Source organism: Nicotiana tabacum, chromosome 5 (genome assembly GCF_000715075.1).
Source record: "Nicotiana tabacum cultivar K326 chromosome 5, ASM71507v2, whole genome shotgun sequence".
Taxonomy (NCBI): domain Eukaryota; kingdom Viridiplantae; phylum Streptophyta; class Magnoliopsida; order Solanales; family Solanaceae; genus Nicotiana; species Nicotiana tabacum.
In genome coordinates this window covers 114,001,220-114,023,381 of record NC_134084.1, presented here as the reverse complement: position 1 = coordinate 114,023,381, position 22,162 = coordinate 114,001,220, and the positions used below count along the sequence as shown (strand labels likewise).

The following is a 22,162-nucleotide window of genomic DNA, read 5'->3' as shown; positions in this document are numbered from 1 at the left end:
TTGACTTCAATCAAGAAAAACCAATACTAAGAAAGATCTCAGCTGGCTAAACAACGAAAGAAGAAGGAAGAGAAATGAAAAGCATGCATTAAGTGCAGAGGATTGTTCACAGAACTGGATTTTCAGTGGAAGGTACCAAAGCTTCAAAGACTATTTTCAATGTGCACGGGGTTTTAACTCCATCCACTGAGTCTAGGTCTCTAGGAAACAGATAAAGTTGAAAGAAATACAAGAGAAGGGAATAATCTTTAGCACCTCAACCATAATACCTCAGAGAGGCAGCAAATTTGTAACCTTGCTCTACTATTTGTTTCATTTGCCCTTGATTTCTCTTCCTTGGCTACCAAAAAAGCATCTGTAGAGAATGCCTTTACTAACTGCTTAGCGCAAGGGTATGATCTTCAAAAAGGATATGACCCATCCAAATGAGATATTGTCAAGGTCCAAAAACAAACAAATTCTTTAACACGCTGCTTGCCGTAAACAGATGCACCAACTTCAGTTTGAGAGACAATAAAGTTCAGTCTCAAGTCAGCTGGTGCTGCTTAGGGGACATGAAGCACGAGATGCTGGACTCAGACAATCCTCCTGCATCTTTATTTACACTGACATAGTCTGACGGTCAGGGTGTGAGAGAAAGAGAGCAGTGTCACCTCTTAACAAACACCAAACTAAACTTGGAGAAGAATTCTCTAATTCACTGCAAAAACTAATCAGAATATTAAGTGACTGCATATATACTTAAAACTATAAATCCATTAAATATTATGTTGAATCATTGTTATTCTGAATCGTCGAATCCAGATATAGTACAACTGGTCTTTAGTTTTATGTGGCAGTCGATTCCATTTCTATTCGGATGTATGCTTAAAATCCAAGTAGAATCTTACGCATTCAAGAGGTTTGGGTCAAACCTAAAATATCAGTAAGTGGCTTGTTACCAGTAGAACTGCAAACTCATAAGCAATAGAACTACTTACAGCAATAGTCGATACATAGCTAGTTACATAAGTTTGTCGAATCATAAAGTATGCTACACGTCAAGTGTATGGAATACGGAATACCCCTTTTGGCTCATGGCCAAATGAGATGAATATAACATTCTTAACATCATTAGGTGAAACAAAATCGGTTAGAATCAATAGAGGGACAAACCTCAATATCCTTGCAATTTACAGATAGATCAGAACAAAATATAGCTGGAGTTGTCCCTTCCTATTCAGAATCTTGAAACAAGGGCATGGGTACCCTAAGCAATTAGCTTTCTTGTAAATCAAAATGTATATCTCATAACATATCCTGTACTTTTCTAATCTCCTCCATAAATCAGGGGTCAAAACATCAAAAGATTCGTCGCAGTCCCGACAACAAATGGTTCCATCAACAACCTTGTCAAGAAGTAAAAGATAACCCCCAAGGCAATGGATATGGGAAGCGCTGGCAACGCGTGCCTACACACAGCTAACAGTATAAGTGTGCAACCTAATCCACTTATAATAGCAAGATAACAAGCATAAACAGTCATCAAATCATACATTGCAGCTCTACCCACCAACACACTATAGAAAACAAAGTCTCCTAAACCAAGCTTTATCCCCCTCCCTCTCTCCTCCTCTTCCTCCAATTCCCTCTCCCTCTCCATAACCCGACTCCCATTACTCTCATTACTACTTTCCCTTATCTCTTGATTCACCACGTGCCCGTCGCTTATCAATGGTGATGTCTCCCCCTCAAATTCACCCCCTCTAACACCACCAATCTCCTCATTTTCCCTCCCATTCCGAACCACATTTTCGCCACTCGACATAACCCCAAGCTCAATTGAATCCCCATCTGAAAACCCAGCTAACAAAAGCCCTAAATTAGGCCCTCTATTCCCAGATCTTGAACTCACATTGGGCCGGGCTTCATACACCAAAGCCGGCAACTCTTCATCCCTACTAGAAGCTAACTCCACCAATATCTTCAACGGCCCACCGGGGGCTAAAACCGCAGCCAAATCATATAAAGCAAGTGCAACAAGCACAACCCAAGTAGTCCATTCAGGTAATTTAGTAAACCAAGCTGCAACAATAATCCCCAAAGCCACCATATACATTTGATTAAGCAAAATCGGAACCCCTTGTGAAAATACCGAAATAACCCCAACAATGGTGAAATTAAAAAGCAGAAGAACAAAAGTAAACGAATCAATCGGGATATTGAAATGTTGAATTAGTGAAAGACAAATTGACCCACCCATTGAACCCAAAACGAAGAAGGCCGAAAAACGGATGTAATATTTGAGGAAATTAGTGAAACGGTAGTAATAGAGGATTACGAGGAGAAATGTAACGAGAGTTATGAGGAGTACGAAGACGAGTGCATTAAGGAGAGCGCCTTCGAGTTTAGTGGAAGTGGTGTCGGTGGGTGATTCGAGGTATACGAGGTTAGCAGCTGTACGGAGGACTTGTTGATCGGAAGAGGAAGTTGAGGAAAGAGAGTAGACGATGAGAACTACGAGGAACATGCAGATGGAGACCGGTGACATTACTCCGATGATTTCAGTTCCGATCGTTTCTAATATGCTGCCGCCGTCCATTTTTGGGGTCGCCGGCCGGTAGAGGGTGAATGGCAGAAAAAGGAGTGGTGAAGTAGTTGTGGAGGAAAATGGTAATGGGTAAAAAGGGAACGAGGTTTTTGAGAAAAAAACTGTGCACTTCTTTTTTAGTGAATATGCTTGGACCCGCCTAAACTATACAATGTTTTTGTAAGTTTCAAACTTAATTTATTCTATTGAGTGTCCTTGGAAACCCCCTAAACTATATCCCCTTTGTAACTAAACACCCCCCAACGCATTAGCCCTAGTGCGTATGATAATTAAACTAATTAATCATAAAATCGAGTTAATTGGGTAAAATAACTTTATTACGCTCAGTCAAAAAATTAGGTTTTTTTACTCGTTCCTTCAGTAAAGACTTCTCGGTCAAAATAGGTTCCTTTTACTCCCATCAGAGAAAACTCTTATCGGACCGTCAAAGTCTCTTCTCCGATCATCTTCCTCCAATTTCTCTTCAAAACCAGTCGCTGCTACCATCGATTCCTCTTCAAAACTAGTCGCTGCTATTTCGAATTTGGAATAAAGGTGAAGGTTTGCTGGTGAATCCGAACAAAATTAGGGCTTAGGGTTTTGCTGGTGAAATATCTTCCTCCGATTCTTCGAAGAATCTGAAGATTATTAAAGAAGATTGCTTCAATACAGGTTTATTCTTTTTTTTCCTATTAATTTTGTTGCGAAATTATGATATGTAGTGCTGTGATTTAGTTCGTAGTACCAAAATTTGGGTTTTTTTTTGAGCTGTTACATCTTCCTGCTTGTCGATGTTTGTTTGTCGAATATATAGTTGCATGCATGCTGCTTGTTGTTAGTTTTGGATTTCATATCTTTTTATATTAGATTAATAAAATGTTCTGTGTTTTTTGCCTTATTCTTTGCTGTTTTTATTGTTATTTTAGGGTAATAGCAGACAAATATTTGAATTTGAGATTTCATATTGGTGGTATGCTTGTGAGTGAGGTAGGGCCGGTTTGTGTTGGGGGGAACATTAAATATGCCTTTAATGTGGATACAGACAAACTTTCTATTCCAGAAATTGTTGATTATGCCGAGGATTTTGGGTTTATCAATGTAGGAAAAATGTATATTGTATCTTCTAAGGGTGGCAGTTTGGTAGAATTGAAAAATGATAGGGATTTGTTGGTACTTGCTGAGCTGTTAAGTAATAAGGATACAATAGACATTTATGTATGCCATAAGGGAGATAATGTGGTCTAGAATAGCCATGTGCCTAGTGGGGTCGTTGAAGAATCTTCCAGTAGGGTTGTTGAAAGTTTCCATGCACCTTTAGGTTCCCAAATTGAAAATGTTGATTGTAGTGGTCAAATAGAACTCCCTGAACAGTCACATGTTGTAGAAAAACTTCCTACAAACTCCTTAGTAGATGAAGATAATTCTGACATAGGAGATGAAGACTTAGAGGAGATGACATAGGTAATGTTGCACATAGTGATAAATCTAGCAGTTCTGATGATGAAGAGCATGAGGTTGATTATGGTAGTGATGTGCATGAAGAGTTGGACATAGTTACAATAGATTTGAAGGCTTATAAAAAAAAGAGCACCAAGAAAGAAAGTAGTTGCTGAGTGTTTTCTTGGACCTGTTGGGATAGATCTAGGTTTTGAAGACATAGATAAAGGGAAGAAAAATGTTTCTGGTAAGTTAGTTGGTGATGAACCTTTTTATGACAGTTCAGATGCTGATAGTTTTGTGAGTGACAGTGACAATAAGAGTGGTAATGAATCAGGAAACATAAGTGGCAACATGAAAGCAAGAAAGGATAACAAGAGGGTAATATATAACCCAAAATGGGAAAAGGTGGTTTGACAACTTAACATGGTCTTTGAAAATGTATATAAGTTTAGGGAAGCTGTCACCAGGTATGCAATAGAAAGAGGTTGTGAGCTGGTGAAGATAATAAATGATAAAAATAGAGTTAGAGTGAAATGCAAAACTAGTGGATGCCCTTGGTTGTTATTTGCAAGCAGAGAGCCCAAATCTGTTGATTTCATTATCAAAACTTATAATCCTAGGCATAACTGCAACAAGACCAACACCAATTCAATGTGCAATACCAAGTATCTTGCAAAGTACTATAGAAGTAGGATAATTTCACAGCCATGCATAAAGGGTTGGGAGATGCAAGATTTGGCAAGGGAGGATTTGGGTTTATATGTTGGGAAAAAAATTTGTTTGAAGGCTAGGAAACAAGTATTGAAAGAAGTTATGGGTGATCATGTGAAAGGGGTTTGGCAGGATTTATAATTATAGAGATGTGCTCCTTCAATCAAATCCAGGGAATACATGTGAGGTAAAAGTGACAGATTCTGAAGATGGGAAAAAATTATTTCACTCCTTCTACATTTGCTTTGCAACAATGAAAAGGGGATTTATTGAAGGATGTAGAAAATGTATTGGGTTAGATGGTTGTTTCTTGAAGGGAATATCTAAGGGACAGCTACTTGTTACTATTGCAAAGGATGGGAACAACCAAATATTTCCAATAGCATGGGCTGTAGTTGGGACTGAAAGTAAAGACACATGGTGTTGGTTTATAAGGATATTGAAGTCTGATTTTGAGATCAATGATGAAGGAGAAGAATTGACAATCATTAGTGATATGCAAAAGGTACTATCTTATTTAAGCTAATAATATCCTTTTTACTAACAATGTCTTTTTTACAGGGTTTATATTCAGTAGTTCAAGAATATCTTCCTGAATGTGAGCATAGAATGTCTGCAAGACATATTCTAGCTAACTGGCAGCAGAAATGGAAGGGTATTGAGAGAAGAAATGGGTTTTGGAGCTGTGCAAGATTAACTTATGAAGTTGAACTTAAATCAAAGTTGGACAAACTAAGTAAGTTAGGTCACAAGATTTGTGAAGACTTGGTAAACTACAATCCTGAGAAATGGAGCAAAGCAATGGTTAGAACTTCTTCCAAGTGTGACAGTGTGGATAATAACATGGCTGAAAGCTTCAATGCTTGGGTTTTGGGTCCTAGGCACAAGACAATTATTAGCATACTTGAAGAAATTAGGATAAAGGTAATGAATAGGTTCACTAGAGTGAGGGCATTTGCAGATACTTGGAATGAAGCCATATCACCAATGGCAATGATGGTGTTGGTTACAAATGTGGAGAAGTCTATGAGGTGCACAATACACTGGAATGGTGATTTTGGGTATGAAGTTAAGGGGGCTACAGGGATTAAACACATTGTCAAGTTAACTGAGGAAGTGTGTAGTTGCAGAGCTTGGCAACTAAAAAGGATACCTTGTGCACATGGTGTGGCTGCAATTCATCACAAGAGACTTAATCCACTTGACTTCATTTCTGAGTGGTACAATAAAGAGACCTCCCTAAAAGTTTATTCTCATTTCATACAGTCAGTACCATGCATGGAGATGTGGCCTGAGTCAACAAATGCAAAGGTTGAACCATCTCCTGTTAGAACAATGCCTGGAAGGCCAACAAAAAAAAAGAAGAAAGAAGGTTGGGGAGATAAAAACAGTGGCAAGCTTACAGAGAGGGGAATATCAATGAGTTGCTCAATTTGTAAGTCAACAGCTTATAACAGAAGAAGATGTCCAAATAAACCTCAAAGCACTTCAGAGGTACTTTCTGTTTTTTTTTGCAATGTTTTTGCATCTGTCAGCTGTTACTATTTTTGATTGTTTCTACTTCATGTTTGTGACTGCCTCCTGTTAGAAACTGCTTTATGTTATAACAGAAACTGGTTGTTTGGGAATGTTTGGGACTGCTGAATGTTTTTTCTGCTGATTTTGAGACTGATGAATGTTGTTTCAGCTGAATTTTCGTTTCTGCTGAATGTTTGGGACTGTCTGCTGAATGTTTGGGACTGTTGAATGTTGTTTCTGCTGAATTTGAGACTGCTGAATTTTAGTTCTGCCTCCTGTTATTTTCTGTTGAATTTTAGTTCTGCTGAATGTTAGTTTCTGCTGAATTTTAGCTTAAGTTAGCTGTTATTTTATGTTTCTGTTATAGCATTGTATTAGTTGTTATATATAAGTTAGTTGTTAGCTTAAGTTAGCTGTTATTTTCTGTTTCTGTTATAGCATTGTATTAGCTGTTAGTTTCTGCTGAATTTTAGCTTAAGTTGGGATTGTTTCTATATGTGCAAAGGGAGTGGCTCAATCACAAAAATCAACCTCTAAAAAGAAATCAAAGGCTGACTCCCAAGCATCTACTAGTAAGAAGAATGCTAAAGCTAAGGGTGGTAAAGGAAGAAGTAATAACAACTTGGTGCAGAAGTCACAAAACTCAGATGTGCAACAATCTCAAGTTTCAGATGTCCAGCATTCTCAAGTTTCAGATGTGCAACAATCTCAAGCAAGCAAAAGAGATGCTCTTAATGCATTTAAGAGGCCAAGAATAGTGGGACATGGAGTATTTGTTAGCAAAAGTGGCTATACATGTGTTGAGGTAATTAGCAGTTTGGTTGCTAGTTTTGAGGTTGCAAGTTAAACTCTATTATCTGATATCTGATTTTTTTAACTTAATTTTCAGCAAGGGAGGCCTGTTAATAGGGTAATCGACAGTTGAAGGAACAATGGAGCAGTTGAAAGTTCAGCTATAGTGACCAGTGATCTTGATTATAAACCAAGTAAAAGGCCTGAAATGGAAAGGAAAACAAGCAATCACAACTAGACAACTTCAACATAGAAGTGCTTTACTACAGTATTTAAGGACAAAATCACCAAAAGCTAATGAAAAAACTGGAGATGTTTGAGCTTCAACACTACTTTATTGGGTATTGTTGTATGCGGATACTCTAATTGTGTTTTGAATAATATTTTTGTGGTGAAAGTTATGAAACTAGTTGTTTAAATGTTGTTTTACTTCAATGCACCTTATGGGATGTAATGTAAAATTAGTCAATTGTAGGCCTTTTGAGCTCTATGATACATGCTGGCAAGAAACTTGTTTTACTTCCCTTCTATTTAGAACAGATAGTTGGTTCCTTTTGGTATTTGCTTTTTTGTACTGCAGCAATCAAGGAATGACAGGATATAATACTTGAAGCAGTATAATTGAGTCAGTTTTAAATGAAGCGAAAAAAGCAACAATACACATTGAAACATATACTAATAATATTTCTAGCATTTCAAACAAAAGCAACAACCAAGTTTCAGATTACACTTCCTAGGATTTGAAACAAAAGCAACAACCAAGTTTCAGATTACACTTCCTAGCATTTGAAACAAAAGCAACAACCAAGTTTCAGATTACAAAACACTTCCTAGCATTTGAACAACCAAAAATACACATTGAAACATATACTAATAATAAGCAACATCTTCAAATTTTTGTTCTCCTTCAATTCAGCCTCAAGTTCCATTTTATCCTTTTGTAAGCCAAGAATTATTACTTTCGATTGGCCAGGAAATTCCGGATCATACCACTGGAAAAATCCACAAGCCACACGATCCTTAGCCTGAAAATTCTAACCAAACCATTCAAATGAAAAAGCAAAATTTAGCCATATTAAATCACATAAATATGATGATTTGCAAGATAATTACCCCATAGTACTTGCATCCAAAAAAACGTCTTCCCGGGTTAGCATTTGTCATTGATGTTCTCAAAAAAGCGGGCTGCCCACAACCACAAAACACATTAAACCTCGTGACTTTTTTACAATGGGTGTTCTTCTTTCAAATTAATTTGGGTAACAATGAAGGATGAATAAAATGAGAAAGATAAAAAATAAACTCGATAAATAGAGAGAGAAATTCAAATGGATTAAGATGAAGAAAGAGATAAAAAGGGTGAAGAAATGATGAAGAAAGGTGAAGAAATGGTGAAAAAAGGTGAAGAAATGGAGAAGATGGTGTAATATAAAGAAAAAGGGAATAAAATATAAGTTTTTTAAAAAATGGGCGAATTAGCCGTTATTGAAGCTGCCAGGTGGGCCCTGTTTCATTCTAATTTTCAATGTTCACGCGCTCTTGCTGTGATGACCCAAAATGTCATCATTAAATTAAATAATCATCTCGGTGTTTTAAAACCTTGAAAAGCGGTATCAATAATTTCTCGACTTGCGTGCGTAGTCCGTATAAATTTCCGGAAGGTTTTTATGTGAAAAATGGATTAAATTGTGAACTAGAGCTTTAAAACTCAACTGAGTTGACTTCGGTCAACATTTTGAGCAAACGAATCCGGATAAAAATTTTGACCATTCCAGTAGTTCCGTATTGTGATTTGGGACTTGGTCATATGCCCGAAATCGAATTTAGAGGTCCCTAGATCAAATTATCGCAATTTAACGGAATCTAGAAATCTAACGCTAAAGATTTCTTAAGTTTGACCGGAGATTTGACTTTTGAGAAAAAGATCCCGGAATGGAATTTTGATGATTCCAATAGTTTCGTATGGCGATTTTGGACTTAGGAGCATGTTCGAATTTGGATTTGGAAGTCCGTAGGACAATTCAACGCATTTTGGCGAAAGTTGGAAAATAGAAGATTTTTGGAAATGTTTGACCGAGAGTTAACTTTTTGATATCGGGGTCGGAATCTAGTTTTGAAATTTTTTACAGCTTCGTTATGCCATTTATGACTTGTGCTCAAAATTTGAAGTCAATCGGACTTGATTTGATAGGTTTTTGCATCGAATATAGAAGTTGGACGTTCTTAGTTTCATTAGGCTTGAATTGGGGTGTGGTTCACGGTTTTAGCATTATTTGATGCGATTTGAGGTTTCGACTAAGTCTGTATCATGTTTTAAGACTTGTTTATGCATTTTGTCGAGGTCCCGAGGGCCTCGGGCGGATTTTGGAAGGTTAACGGATATAAAAAGGCTGCTGCAATTTTCTGGGCAGTTTCTACATTTTTCGCACGTGTGAACAGTGGCCGCACCTGCGTGAATAATATCCGTGTACATTACAAATAAACAGTATTCGTGTACAGTACCCATGAACAATACCCCGTAAATAGTACCTATAAACAGTGCCCCGTGAACAGTACCGTGAACAGTCGTGAACAATACCTGAAATTTTCTGGACGGAATGTTAAGTTTTGAAAATGGGACATTTTTACCAAATTGGAGCTCGAGGAGAGGCAATTTTTGGGAGATTTTCAATACAAAGGGGTAAGTGTTCTTAACTTAATTTTGGTTAGATTACCCGAACCTATTACTAGTTTTGACATTAAATCTGTGAATTTAGTTGGAAGAGTTTGAAAACCCTCTCGGATAGATTTGAGAATTTGAGGGTCGAAATATTATCGAAATTTAGTAATTTTGGTATGATTAGACTCGGGGTTGGATAAGGTTTCATATTTCACAACTTCCGTCGAATTCCGAGACGTGGGCCCTACAGGCGAATTTTTAGTGCAATTTCGGATTTTTAATGAAAAATGTAGAATTCCATATGGAATTAATTCCTATAATTTTTATTGACTGAATCGAATTATTGTGGCTAGATTCGAGGCATTCGGAGGTCGATTTGAGAGGAAAATGCATTGCGGAGTAGGATTTTGCTCGGATTGAGGTAAGTAACGGTTTATAAATCCGGTCCTGAGGGATGAAACCCCAGACATCGTGTCGTATGGCTATTTTGGAGGTGACGCACATGCTAGGTGACGAGCGTGTGGCCGTGCACCGTCGGGATTGTTACTTGGTCCATCCCGTGAGACTGTGGAATCAATTGGCCTACTGTTTAATATATGTTTCCTCTGTTTTTCATGGAAATTGACTGTACTTCATGTTAGAAATCATGTTTAGGCTTTATGTGATCATTGTTGAGACATGCGAAGTCGTGTACTTGCTGAATTAGCTGCTAAATTGTTGTTTTGTACTCAGTCATAGCTTTTCTTGCTTTTTATACCTCCGTCTCTTACTATTCATTGTTGATATATGATATTACTTATGTTTGGGCCGTTTTTATGATTTCTGAGAGCCCGAGAGACTGGAGAGATTGATGCCTGAGTAAGGCCGAGGGCCTAGTTGTGAGATATTGATACTATAGCACGTGAGTTGTCCGTGCAACATGTGAGTTGTCCGTGCGGATCCAGATAATGATACTATAGCACGTGAATTGTCCGTACAACACGTGAGTTGTTCGTGCGGATCCACATATTGATACTATAGCACGTGAGTTGTCCGTACAGCACGTGAGTTGTCCGTGCGGATCCAGATATTGATACTATAGCACGTGAGTTGTCCCTGCGGATCCAGATATTGATACTATAGCACGTGAGTTGCCCGTGCAGCACGTGAGTTGTCCGTACGGATCGAGATATTATATTATAGCACGTGAGTTGTCCGTACAACACGTGATTTGTCCGTACAGATTATAGCGCTTGGGCTGAAGGAGCCCTTCCAGGAGTTTGCACACCCCCAATGAGCGCATGTATATGATAGCACGTGAGTTGTCCGTGCAGTTTATAGCGCTTGGGCTGAAGAATCCCCTCCGGAGTCTGCACATCCTCAGTGAGCGCAGGTACTTATTGAGTATGATTATTGAGGGCTGAGAGCTGAGTGATTGAGCTGTTGAGATGAGCTGAGTGGCTGTTGCCTTGAGAGGCCATATTTGTTTTCAGTTATTTGCTACACTTAGTTGTTATTTGTCCTTGTCGTACATATTTCTAGAATATTTGATATCTGGTTTATTTGAGACGCACTGATGAGATTTAAACTGTTAAATTGAAAGTATGACTACTCTTATTTGAAAGGTATTGAGATAACTGTATTTGCATAGATCGTCACTACTTCTCAGTTCCTTATTTATTTCTATTACTTACTGAGTTGGTGTACTTACGTTACCCCTTGTACCTCGTGGACAGATCTAGACACTTCTGGTCACAGCGGTTGCTGATTGAGGAGTCAGACTCAGGAGACTATTGAGGTAGCTTCATGGCATTCGCTGACCTTGACTCTCCTTTCCTTTCATATTCTATTGTTCTATATTTTCAGACAGCGTTTTATCAGTCGGATGTTGTTATCATTTAGATGCTCATGCACTCAGTGACACCAGGTTTTGGGGATGGATTGTTTAGTACTTTTGGAGTTATATTCTGTTCTAAAAGGTTTTATTTAATATTAACTGCTTCCGCCTTTATTTAAAAATTCCACTGTGTTGAGATGTTGAGTTGAGGATTGCCTTGTACCACGATAGGCGCCATCACGATAGGTGAGATTTTGGGTCGTGACAAGTTGGTATCAGAGCACTAGGTTACATAGGTCTCACGAGTCATGAGCAGGTTTAGTAGAGTCTTGCGGATCGGTACAGAGATATCTGTACTTATCTTCGAGAGGCTGCAGAACCCTTTAGGAAATTCCACATTCTTGAATTCTTATCATGCTACATTGATTAAACTTGAAGCGTAGTTCCTTGAATTCCTTCTACGCATTCGTGTGCGCACATAAGCGCTCGGTATTTGCTGTGCATCGACAGTTTGTGATTCCTTGGATGAGGTGCAAGATGTGATTTCTGTGTGTGATGTTTGGCCAGTCTGGAGGACTTGAGGCCAGGTTTTGTCTGTGGCTTGAGTACTGAGATTTTGATTGTGTGAGCACGTGCATTTGGGACTTATATGTCTTTTTGTGTCCTTATTGGTGGGATTGTGACTGGATGAATAGGGGTGAGTATGATTTGATTGCGAGATGTGTTCAAATTGTTCAAATGTGACGGGAAGAGTTTGTTGAGGATGTAGCAAGGATTATTAAGTGTTTGACTTTTGTCTTGAGTTGGCATATGGCCTCAAGCTATGGGTGTGTTAAAGGACCTCTCATGTAGTTTAGTAGTGAAGCGGAGTAAATCTTTGTGTGGTGTTATGAGTTCAGACTCAGAGGGGGGTTTAGTGATTGTATAATAGTTATGATTATGGAAGAGTATAGAGAGATACCCGTTTGAGGTTAAACAAGTGGATTATCTACTGCATGATGTTCTGAAGTTTGTGTGATCCTTATGTTGTTGGTTGGCAGTCCTCTCTTACCAGTGAAATATACATGTTGCAATTTGAGTTTGGATCGCTTATAAGAGTGGGATTGACTGTTACAAGGGTGAATGCGAGATTTGCAAATGGTTTGAGGAATTAGATGTGTTGTGTTGCATTAGCTTATGAAGGATTTAGCTTAATCTCATCCATTTGGGGCAGCTCAACCAGTTATTATGGCACGGGCCGATGACAGACCTGCCTTGTCTTTTGAGGCTTTGCTGAGATTGGACAAGTTTACCAAGCTATTTCTAGTCCATTTCAGTGGTACACCTTTTGAAGACCCACATGATTTTCTCAACTATTGCTATGAAGTATTGTAGAACATGGGAATAGTTGAAAGCAATGGGGGTTGAATTTACTGTGTTTCGGATGACGGGTTCCGCCAAGAGGTGGTGGAAAGATTACGTATTTACTAGACCTGTTATGGTTCTATTTGAAGATGCGAACGCATTGAGAATATCACCCAGTGAATCATGTAGGGGTACAATGGACCTTGGCGTCTGGTTGATTTATATGAGTTACAAAGGTCAACATTGTGGATTATTGGACGTTGTGACCCATGACTTCGCGCCAAATGGGGATGTCTACTAACAATGAATGGATCGAATGGTCATATGTTATATCAGTCTTGACCTGATTTGTATATATACATATATGGTACTGAAAGGCTCCCCAATAATTTACACATATTTAAGGCTTGAGACATGCAGGGGATAAGATTAGGACTTGAGGTATGTCTGCCTCCTTAATAATCCAATACTTTAGTTTCAAAGGTGTTAGGAAAAAAACAACTTTACATTTACAGAAGGTTTGCTCAGTGTGGAAGTCAAGGTTGCAGATTTTGGGGTGCTTCAGAGAAAGTACAGTGGTTGACGATCTTCTGGACTATGTAGTTCGTGCCAAGATTTATCTTGATGGAGCTATACTTTTGTAATTATTGTGCATAATTAGGGGAAAAAGTTACCCCAAAGAAGAATCGAATAGTATATGAATAAGTAGGTTAGCTCAGCAGTGTTGAGTCAACATAGTAAAAGAAGAAATTAGTCGCCGGTGTTTGTGGCAAGCCTATGAATAGGGCAGACTAGCTAATGCAACATCACCTACTCGGCTCAGTTCTAAGAAATGTTTTTGAAGGCGTTTGTCTCCCGGATTCACTGTAATATGTGGTATATGTGGTCTAAATGGTTGTGTCAGGTCACCATAACAGTGTCAGAATATGTCATCAGGTTCAATAAGTTAGCCATCATACTCCTACTTTGGTTCCTAATCTAGAGAGAGTCCACAGACTCATTAAAGGACTCAATTATGATCTTGAAATTTAGTAAAACCCGGGAAACTACAGGTTGATGCTTCATTTTGGCTAGTGGTAGAAATTGCCAAAATGTTAGAATGTGTTCTGGATGAGGAAAAGAGGAAGATAAGAAGACCAAGAGGTCTCAAGGTTTTAAAGGATTCAACGAATTCTACTCTACAACTACAAATCATTATGATAGGGGCTCGGCCAGCCGGCCAGCCCAGTCAATATATCTGATTACTCGGGGTGCTCCACAAAGTTCTTTTAATGCACCACTGCCACGAGGTTCGTATAATGGTTATTCCAGTTATCTAGCATAGACTCAGTATGAGCAGCCGAACCCTCAAAGGGATTGTTATGAATGTGGTAGTACTAGGCACATCATGGGAAAATTGTCCTAGACTTGGGAGAAACATATTTTGTAAAAGCACTCAGGCTACGTGCCCCATTACAGTTACTACTCCACTTACATGACCAAAAAGAGATAGGGTCAGGATGTTAGAGGTGGAGGTGAGACTCCTAGAGGTGGAGACCAAGTCATTGATATATTTTCTATGGTATGGCTGAGGTCACAACACCATATGGTGTTGTTACAAGTACAGTCTCGAATTATTATAAAGTAACAATTTTGTTAACTTGATTCGGTTCTGAGTATCGAGGCAAGTCCTTCTATTGTGCTCCACTTATGAGTGAAATTCGTAATTCTGAAATCTACTTATGTGAATACTCCTATTGGGAGATTCGATGGAGATAACTATGTCTATCATTATGTGTTGTGATTTTGTTAAACAAAAAATTATTCCAAAAAAGAAAATGGAATGTTCCAATTTGGCACAATGTGCATATTACCTCTGGTACAGAGTTGAGGACGAGATCCTCGTATTTTATATAATGTGAAATATCTAACTCGGGCTACAAGCTGCGGTAGATATTATATAAGGACGAGGTCCTTGTGGTGAAAAAATATTATGTGTTTAAATGCTCCCTTTGTGAAATCAAAATTTGTACTATAGTACTTATAGGGAGTCATGCCTATTGGACTTATCTGCAAAAAAATCTTGTATGAATATCTTTGTGCATAGTTTGCCAGGTTTGTATTGTAATTATTGAGTTTCAGACTGCGAGCTGAGTGCCCGAGGATGTAAATTGTTACTCGTTAATTCGGGTAAGTAATTATGAGATCTTCATGCCTTATTGTTAGTAAACTGGAGGTTTAAAACGAGATTTTGTTAACATAAGGTTAATTGGCGATGTTGTAATCTATCATGAACAAATATTAAGACCAGAGATGTGGTTATGGTCATACATATGATGCGTTTTATGTCAAGATATCATTGTGATAATATCATGCTTGTAATGCGGAGGTTAGTGTTATTGATATATACCTTGTGGTTCTTTGCTGGGTTGTGGACATATTGTTAGGAGTTGTTGTGGTGTTACTCTGACAGGTGGATAGTACCAATTACAGGGGAGACTCTGCCGAAATTTCTGAAAAATTTGGGAGTTAGAAAAATTTGGGATATTGAGATGTGCAAAGAAAGAGATAAGTTACATTATGTGTTTGAAGACGGACTCTACTTCTCATTTAAGGACGAATAACACTAAGTGGGGGAGAATGTAACACCCCGTATTTGATGGGTGCATAGGCACGAGTTGCTATATCCAGTCGAGACTAATATCGTGTGTTGATGTGAAAATCGGACCTTTCGGGAAATGATTGGAGTGTAAGAAATTTGGTCGTAAAGTTTACAAATATGGATAAAGGAAATAATCTTGATTGAAATAGTATTGTCAAACTTATATTGAATGCGGTAATGTGGGATCAACCGTGAATATTTGTGTAAAAGTAAAATCATCAATTTGGTAACTTGAGAATAATTCTTAGTACGTTCGAGTACGAACGTTTGTTTTAGAGGTGGAGAATGTGATGACCCAAAATGTCATCTTTAAATTAAATAATTATCTCGGTATTTTAAAACCTTGAAAAGCGGTATCAATAACTCCTTGACTTGAGTGCGCAGTCCGTATAAATTTCGGAAGGGTTTTATGTGAAAAATGGATTAAATTGTGAACTAGAGCTTTAAAACTCAACTGAGTTGACTTCGGTCAATATTTTGAGCAAACGAACCCGGATAAAAGTATTGACCATTCCTGTAGTTCCGTATTGTGATTTGGGACTTGGTCATATGCCCGAAATCGAATTTGGAGGTCTCTATATCAAATTATCGCAATTTAACGGAATCTAGAAATCTAACGCTAAAGATTTCTTAAGTTTGACTGGAGCTTTGACTTTTGAGAAAAAGATCACGGAATGGAATTTTGATGATTCCAATAGTTTTGTATGGTGATTTTGAACTTAGGAGCATGTTCGGATTTGGATTTGGAAGTCCGTAGGACAATTCAGCGCATTTTGGCGAAAGTTGGAAAATAGAAGATTTTTAGAAAAGTTTGACTGAGAGTTGACTTTTTGATATCGGGGTCGGAATTCAGTTTTGAAATTTTTTACAGCTTTGTTATGTCATTTATGACTTGTGTTCAAAATTTGAAGTCAATCGGACTTGATTTGATAGGTTTTTGCATCGAATATAGAAGTTGGACGTTCTTAGTTTCATTAGGCTGGAATTGGGGTGTGGTTCACGGTTTTAGCATTATTTGATGCGATTTGAGGTTTCGACTAAGTCCGTATCATGTTTTAGGACTTGTTGATGCACTTTGTCGAGGTCCTGAGGGCCTCGGGGGGATTTCGGAAGGTTAACGGATATAAAAAGGCTACTGAAATTTTCTGGGCAGTTTTTGCATTTTTCGCACGTGTGAATAGTGACCGCACCTGCGTGAACAGTATCCGTGTACAGTGCACATAAATAGTATCCGTGTACAGTACCCTTGAAGAGTACCCCCGTAAGCAGTACCGTGAACAATACCCGAAATTTTCTGGACAGAATGTTAAGTTTTGAAAATGGGACATTTTTACCAAATTGGAGCTCGGAGAGAGGCAATTTTCGGGAGATTTTCAGTGTAAACAAAGGGGTAAGTGTTCTTAACTTAATTTTGGTTAGATTACCCGAATCTATTAGTAGTTTTGGCATTAAATCTGTGAATTTAGTTGGAAGAGTTTGAAAACCCTCTCAGATAGATTTGAGGATTTGAGGGTCGAAATATTATCGAAATTTAGTAATTTTGGTATGGTTAGACTCGAGGTTGGATGAGGTTTCATATTTTGCAACTTTTATCGAATTCCGAGATGTGGGCCTTACAGGCGAATTTTTAGTGCAATTTCTGATTTTTAATGAAAAATGTAGAATTCCATATGGAATTAATTCCTATAATTTTTATTGACTGAATCGAATTATTGTGGCTATATTCGAGTCATTCGGAGGTCGATTTGTGAGGAAAAGGCATTGCGCAGTAGGATTTTGCTCGAATTGAGGTAAGTAACGGTTATAAATCTGGTCCTGAGGGTATGAAACCCCGGACATTGTGTCGTATGACTATTTTGGAGGCGACGCACATGCTAGGTGACAGGCTTGTGGGCGTGCACCGTAGGGATTGTGACTTGGTCCATCCCGTGAGACTGTGGAATCAATTGGCCTACTGTTTAATATATGTTTCCTCTGTTTTTCATGGAAATTGATTGTACTTCATGTTTAGGCCTTATGTGATCATTGTTGAGACCTGCGAGGTCGTGTACTTGTTGAATTAGCTGCTAAATTGTTGTTTTGTACTCAGTCATAGCTTTTCTTGCTTTTTATACCTCCGTCTCTTACTATTCATTGTTGATATATGATATTACTTATGTTTGGGCCGTTTTTATGATTTCTGAGAGCCCGAGAGACTGGAGAGATTGATGCCTGAGTAAGGCCAAGGGCCTAGTTGTGAGATATTGATACTATAGCACGTGAGTTGTCTGTGCAGCACGTGAGTTTTCCGTGCAGCACGTGAGTTGTCTGTGCGGATCCAGATATTGATACTATAGCATGTGAGTTGTCCGTGCAGCACGTGAGTTGTCTGTGCGGATCCAGATATTGATACTATAGCACGTGAATTGTCCGTGCAACACTTGAGTTGTTCGTGCGGATCCAGATATTGATACTATAGCACATGAGTTGTCCGTGCGGATCCAAATATTGATAATATAGCACGTGAGTTGTCCGTACAACACGTGAGTTGTCCGTGCGGATTCAGATATTGATACTATAGCACGTGAGTTGTCCGTGCAGCACGTGAGTTGTCCGTGTGGATCCAGATATTATATTATAGCACGTGAGTTGTCCGTGCAACACGTGAGTTGTCCGTGCAGATTATAGCGCTTGGGCTGAAGGAGCCCCTCTAGGAGTCTGCACACCCCCCAGTGAGCGCAGGTATATGATAGCACGTGAGTTATCCGTGCAGTTTATAGCGCTTGGGTTGAAGGAGCCCTTCCAGAGTCTGCATACCCCCAGTGAGCGCAGGTACCTATTGAGTATGATTATTGAGGACTGAGAGCCGAGTGATTGAGTTGTTGAGATGAGCTGAGTGACTGTTGCCTTGAGAGGCCATATTTGTTTTCAGTTATTTGTTACACTTAGTTGCTATTTGTCCCTGTTGTACATATTTCTGGAATATTTGATATCTGGTTTATTTGAGGCACAGATGAGATTTAAACTGTTAAATTGAAAGTATGACTACTCTAATTTGAAAGTTATTGAGATAACTGTATTTGCATAGCTCGTCACTACTTCTCAGTTCCTTATTTATTTCTGTTACTTACTGAGTTGGTGTACTCACATTACCCCCCGTACCTCGTGGATAGATCTAGACACTTCTGGTCACGGCGGTTGCTGATTGAGGAGTCAGACTCAGGAGACTATTGAGGTAGCTGCATAGCGTTCGCTGACCTTGACTCTCCTTTCCTTTCATATTCTATAGTTCTATATTTTCAGACAGTGTTTTATCAGTCGGGCGTTGTTATCATTTAGATGCTTATGCACTCAGTGACACCGGGTTTTGGGGATGGATTGTTTAGTACTTTTGGAGTTATATTCTGTTTTAAATTTTTTTATTTAATATTAACTGCTTCCGCCTTTATTTAAAAGTTCCACTGTGTTGAGATGTTGAGTTGAGGATTGTCTTGTACCACAATAGGCGCCATCACGACAGGTGAGATTTTGGGTTGTGACACTTGCGCAACTGATTTCACACAATATGCCACATAAGTGACGAGGGGGTTTAATTACAAAGAGAGATATAGTTCAAGGGGTTTCCAGGGATACTCAATAGTTTAGGTATGAAACTTACAAAAATCGTATAGTTTAGGCGGGTCTAAGGGTATTAACTCCTTTTTTTTTTCTAAGTTCGGAAATTTGGTCTCTTTGGATCGGAAAAGATTTTAAGGAAAAAAGAGAGAATTTTCTTTTATTTTCTTTCTTTAAGCATGTACCTAGTTAAATTTAATTTAGTTAAACATGAAATTTGAAAATTTCTTTAATTTTGGCCTTTTTTTCCTATTGCACAATCTAAAGGTCTCTAATTGTATTCATTTTATGGAGATACAGGTTTTAGACACACTTGGTGAAATGTTTGGTGTATAGAAGTTTTTTAATAAAATAATCACAAGTTACGAGTAATAATCACAACTTACGGTATAAGATAATATATTGTCGGTGTATTAAATTAGATAAAACAATACCGAAATTTATACCATAACTATTTAATCCAATCCTCCGACCAAACGAGTTCTTAAATTTTTGCTATACATGAACAAAATATCATCAATAGGTCCCAAAAATAATCGTTTATAAAATGAACTTTAAACATACCTATTATAAAACATGAAACAAAGCGAATTAAGTTTGAGTGCTATCAAGAGATGTAAGAAATATCAATTATCCCTTAATTTTTAATAATAATTTTCATTTCTTAGTCCTGAAAATGAAATTACCTTTGATACAAGTACTAATTATTTTCTTTGTTACATATACTCGAATAATAGCCTGTTTGGCCAAACTTCTAAAATCAACTTATTTTAAGAAGTGTTATTCTCAAAAGTACTTTTAAAAAAATGTGCTTTTGATGAGAAGCAGTTTGTGTTTGGCTAATAAATTTGAAAATCACTTTTGAGCAGTAATTAGTGTTTGGCCAAGCTTTTGAAAACAGCTTCTAAGAGTCTGTTTGGCCAAGCTGTCAAAAACTACTTATTTTGAAAAGCGCTTTTATTCAAAAGTTCTTTATGAAACAGTATTTTTGCAAAATAAGTAGTTTGTGCTTGGCTGATGCGTTTGAGTAGTGCTTTTTCAAGCTCATTGTATTTGGCCAATCTTTTAAAAAAGTACTTTTAATTATCAAATTACAAAAAAGAACAGTAATGGTTCAATTTGCGATTAGTATTATTTAGAAAAGAAAAATAAATTTAAACATTTTTAGAAAAGAATTCCATTAAAATATAAAATGTAAATAAAAATATAAATTAAAACTCTCATTAATATAATATAGTTATTCCAAAACAATAATATTGAGTGTTTAGTATTACTTATTATTTACATGATAATTTAAATATGTCAAAATACATTATTTATATAAATTTAAAATCTACTCTTAGGAATAGGAGAAAGAGAATAAAAATGTAATTAAAATAAAAAAAAGAATAATTGTATTGCAGAAATAAAATAAAAGGAAAAGGAAAAGAAAAATTAAATTAATGAGGGATAATTTGAAAATATAAATTTATTGTAAGGTTATTTTTGTCTTGAATAAATTAACTTTCTTCTTCTGCTGCTGCTCAAAAGTACTTTTTCATTTTGGCCAAACACCTTAAATTTTTCAAAAAGTGTTTTTTTTTACCAAAAAAGTACTTTTGGCATCCTATAAGCTTGGCCAAACAGGCTCTAAGTATATTTTTCTCAAAAGTGCTTCTCAAAAATATGTTTTTGGAGAGAAGCTACTTTTTTCTGCTTCTCAAAAACTGCTTCTGCTTCTCCTCTAAAGCACTTTTTGTCCTTTCAAAAATTTGGCCAAATACCTCAATTTTTGGCCAAAAGTGCTTCTGGCTAAAAAAAACACTTTGGCCCAAAAAAAGCTTGGCCAAACGGGCTATAAGTAAACATGAATGACAAGAAAAAGGAAATACTCCAACAATGTTTAAATTGTTATAAAACAATAAAAGTAGAAGAACAATATTGCAGAGAAAGAGAGAGAGAGAGAGAATCTTATTGAATATTGGGATAAATTACAATGGAATAGAACCCTCTATTTATAGGAAAATAATGACTTAGTCATCAAGTAATAATCCCTAGAATCTCTCTAAATATAGACATTCACCATAAATAGAATTCTATTTATAACACTCCCCCTTGAATTTCTATACAGATAATGTGCCTCGTTAAAACCTTAACTAGAATAAAACCCAGTGGAAAAAAATTATAAAGAAGGTAAAAGAGTACACATATTTAACAATATGCCTTTTTGTTGCCCCATTAAAAACTTGCAAGAAAAATCCAGTGGGACAAAACCTTATAACGGAAAAAGAGTGCAACGCGCATTAGCTCCCCCTGATGAGAGCATCAATTCACATCCTTGAGCTTTCGCGTTTCAATCTTATGCACCATATTCAAAAGATCGTTGGTAGATATTTGATAAACAAACCAACCATATTAACTTCAACGAATTTGTTTCACCTTGAAATCATCATCCTTGATAGATGTATTGTCTTCATATGATCTTGTTGGAATCATCATTTCAATATATTCACATAGGAGTGAAAACTCTTGCTATCATATTATCATGCTTAGAGTTATAGCAAGATACATATGTGCACAAATTGCATTTAGGATATGGTATTTCAGGATCAAGAATTGTATATGCTTTAAGCGATTTAAATCCTTCAAAGATTGTCATATAAGTTAAGTCATATAATAGACATTAATTAGATGCATATCAAGTTTTCATGTCATGCTAGGCAAATAAGATTTCGAAAAGTGATTGCACATACCTTTGACTTTATACTTTCAAGTATTTGAACTACGTGTTCAAAACTACATGTCTTTCGTATGAAACCAATTCTATTCGAAATTGTTTCTCTATACTTAAGATCCTCATATATATTTAGCGTTATTATAGATGTCGTCGATAAACATTTTATATAGGTTCCAACCTCCTTATTTTTCATAAAGACATAACATAGAGATCTCTTCATTCTCATATTCAGGTACCTGAATATCTCATGAGATTTTATGAAGTTTTATGTCATATGATCTTCTAGATCACTTGTCTCATTTATTATCATCATTTGCTCATCTTCTTTATCAAGAAGTTTATTTGAAACTGATCTGTCTATA

At 37.2% G+C, this 22,162-nt stretch overlaps 2 protein-coding genes across 2 annotated transcripts; one reads left to right on the top strand and one right to left on the bottom strand.

The window, feature by feature from the left end:
• Positions 1-738: 738 nt before the first annotated feature.
• LOC107765978 (presenilin-like protein At1g08700) lies at positions 739-2,731 on the bottom strand. The gene has a single exon (XM_016584683.2). It carries the CDS (start codon positions 2,579-2,581, stop codon positions 1,334-1,336), a length of 1,248 nt encoding a protein of 415 aa, XP_016440169.1. The 5' UTR covers positions 2,582-2,731; the 3' UTR covers positions 739-1,333.
• Positions 2,732-4,973: 2,242 nt separating this feature from the next.
• LOC107765979 (uncharacterized) lies at positions 4,974-6,466 on the top strand. The gene is made up of 4 exons (XM_016584684.2): positions 4,974-5,225; positions 5,282-6,214; positions 6,309-6,366; positions 6,408-6,466. Exons 1-4 carry the CDS (start codon positions 4,974-4,976, stop codon positions 6,464-6,466), a joined length of 1,302 nt encoding a protein of 433 aa, XP_016440170.2.
• Positions 6,467-22,162: the final 15,696 nt, after the last annotated feature.

Coding starts and splice junctions, on each gene's coding strand:
- LOC107765978 (XM_016584683.2), bottom strand. CDS start 2,581: ATGGACGGCGGCAGCATATTAGAAACGATCGGAACTGAAATCATCGGA.
- LOC107765979 (XM_016584684.2), top strand. CDS start 4,974: ATGAAAAGGGGATTTATTGAAGGATGTAGAAAATGTATTGGGTTAGAT. Junction 6,215..6,308: donor AACCTCAAAGCACTTCAGAG/GTACTTTCTGTT, acceptor GCCTCCTGTTAG/AAACTGCTTTATGTTATAAC. Junction 6,367..6,407: donor AATGTTTGGGACTGCTGAAT/GTTTTTTCTGCT, acceptor ATGTTGTTTCAG/CTGAATTTTCGTTTCTGCTG.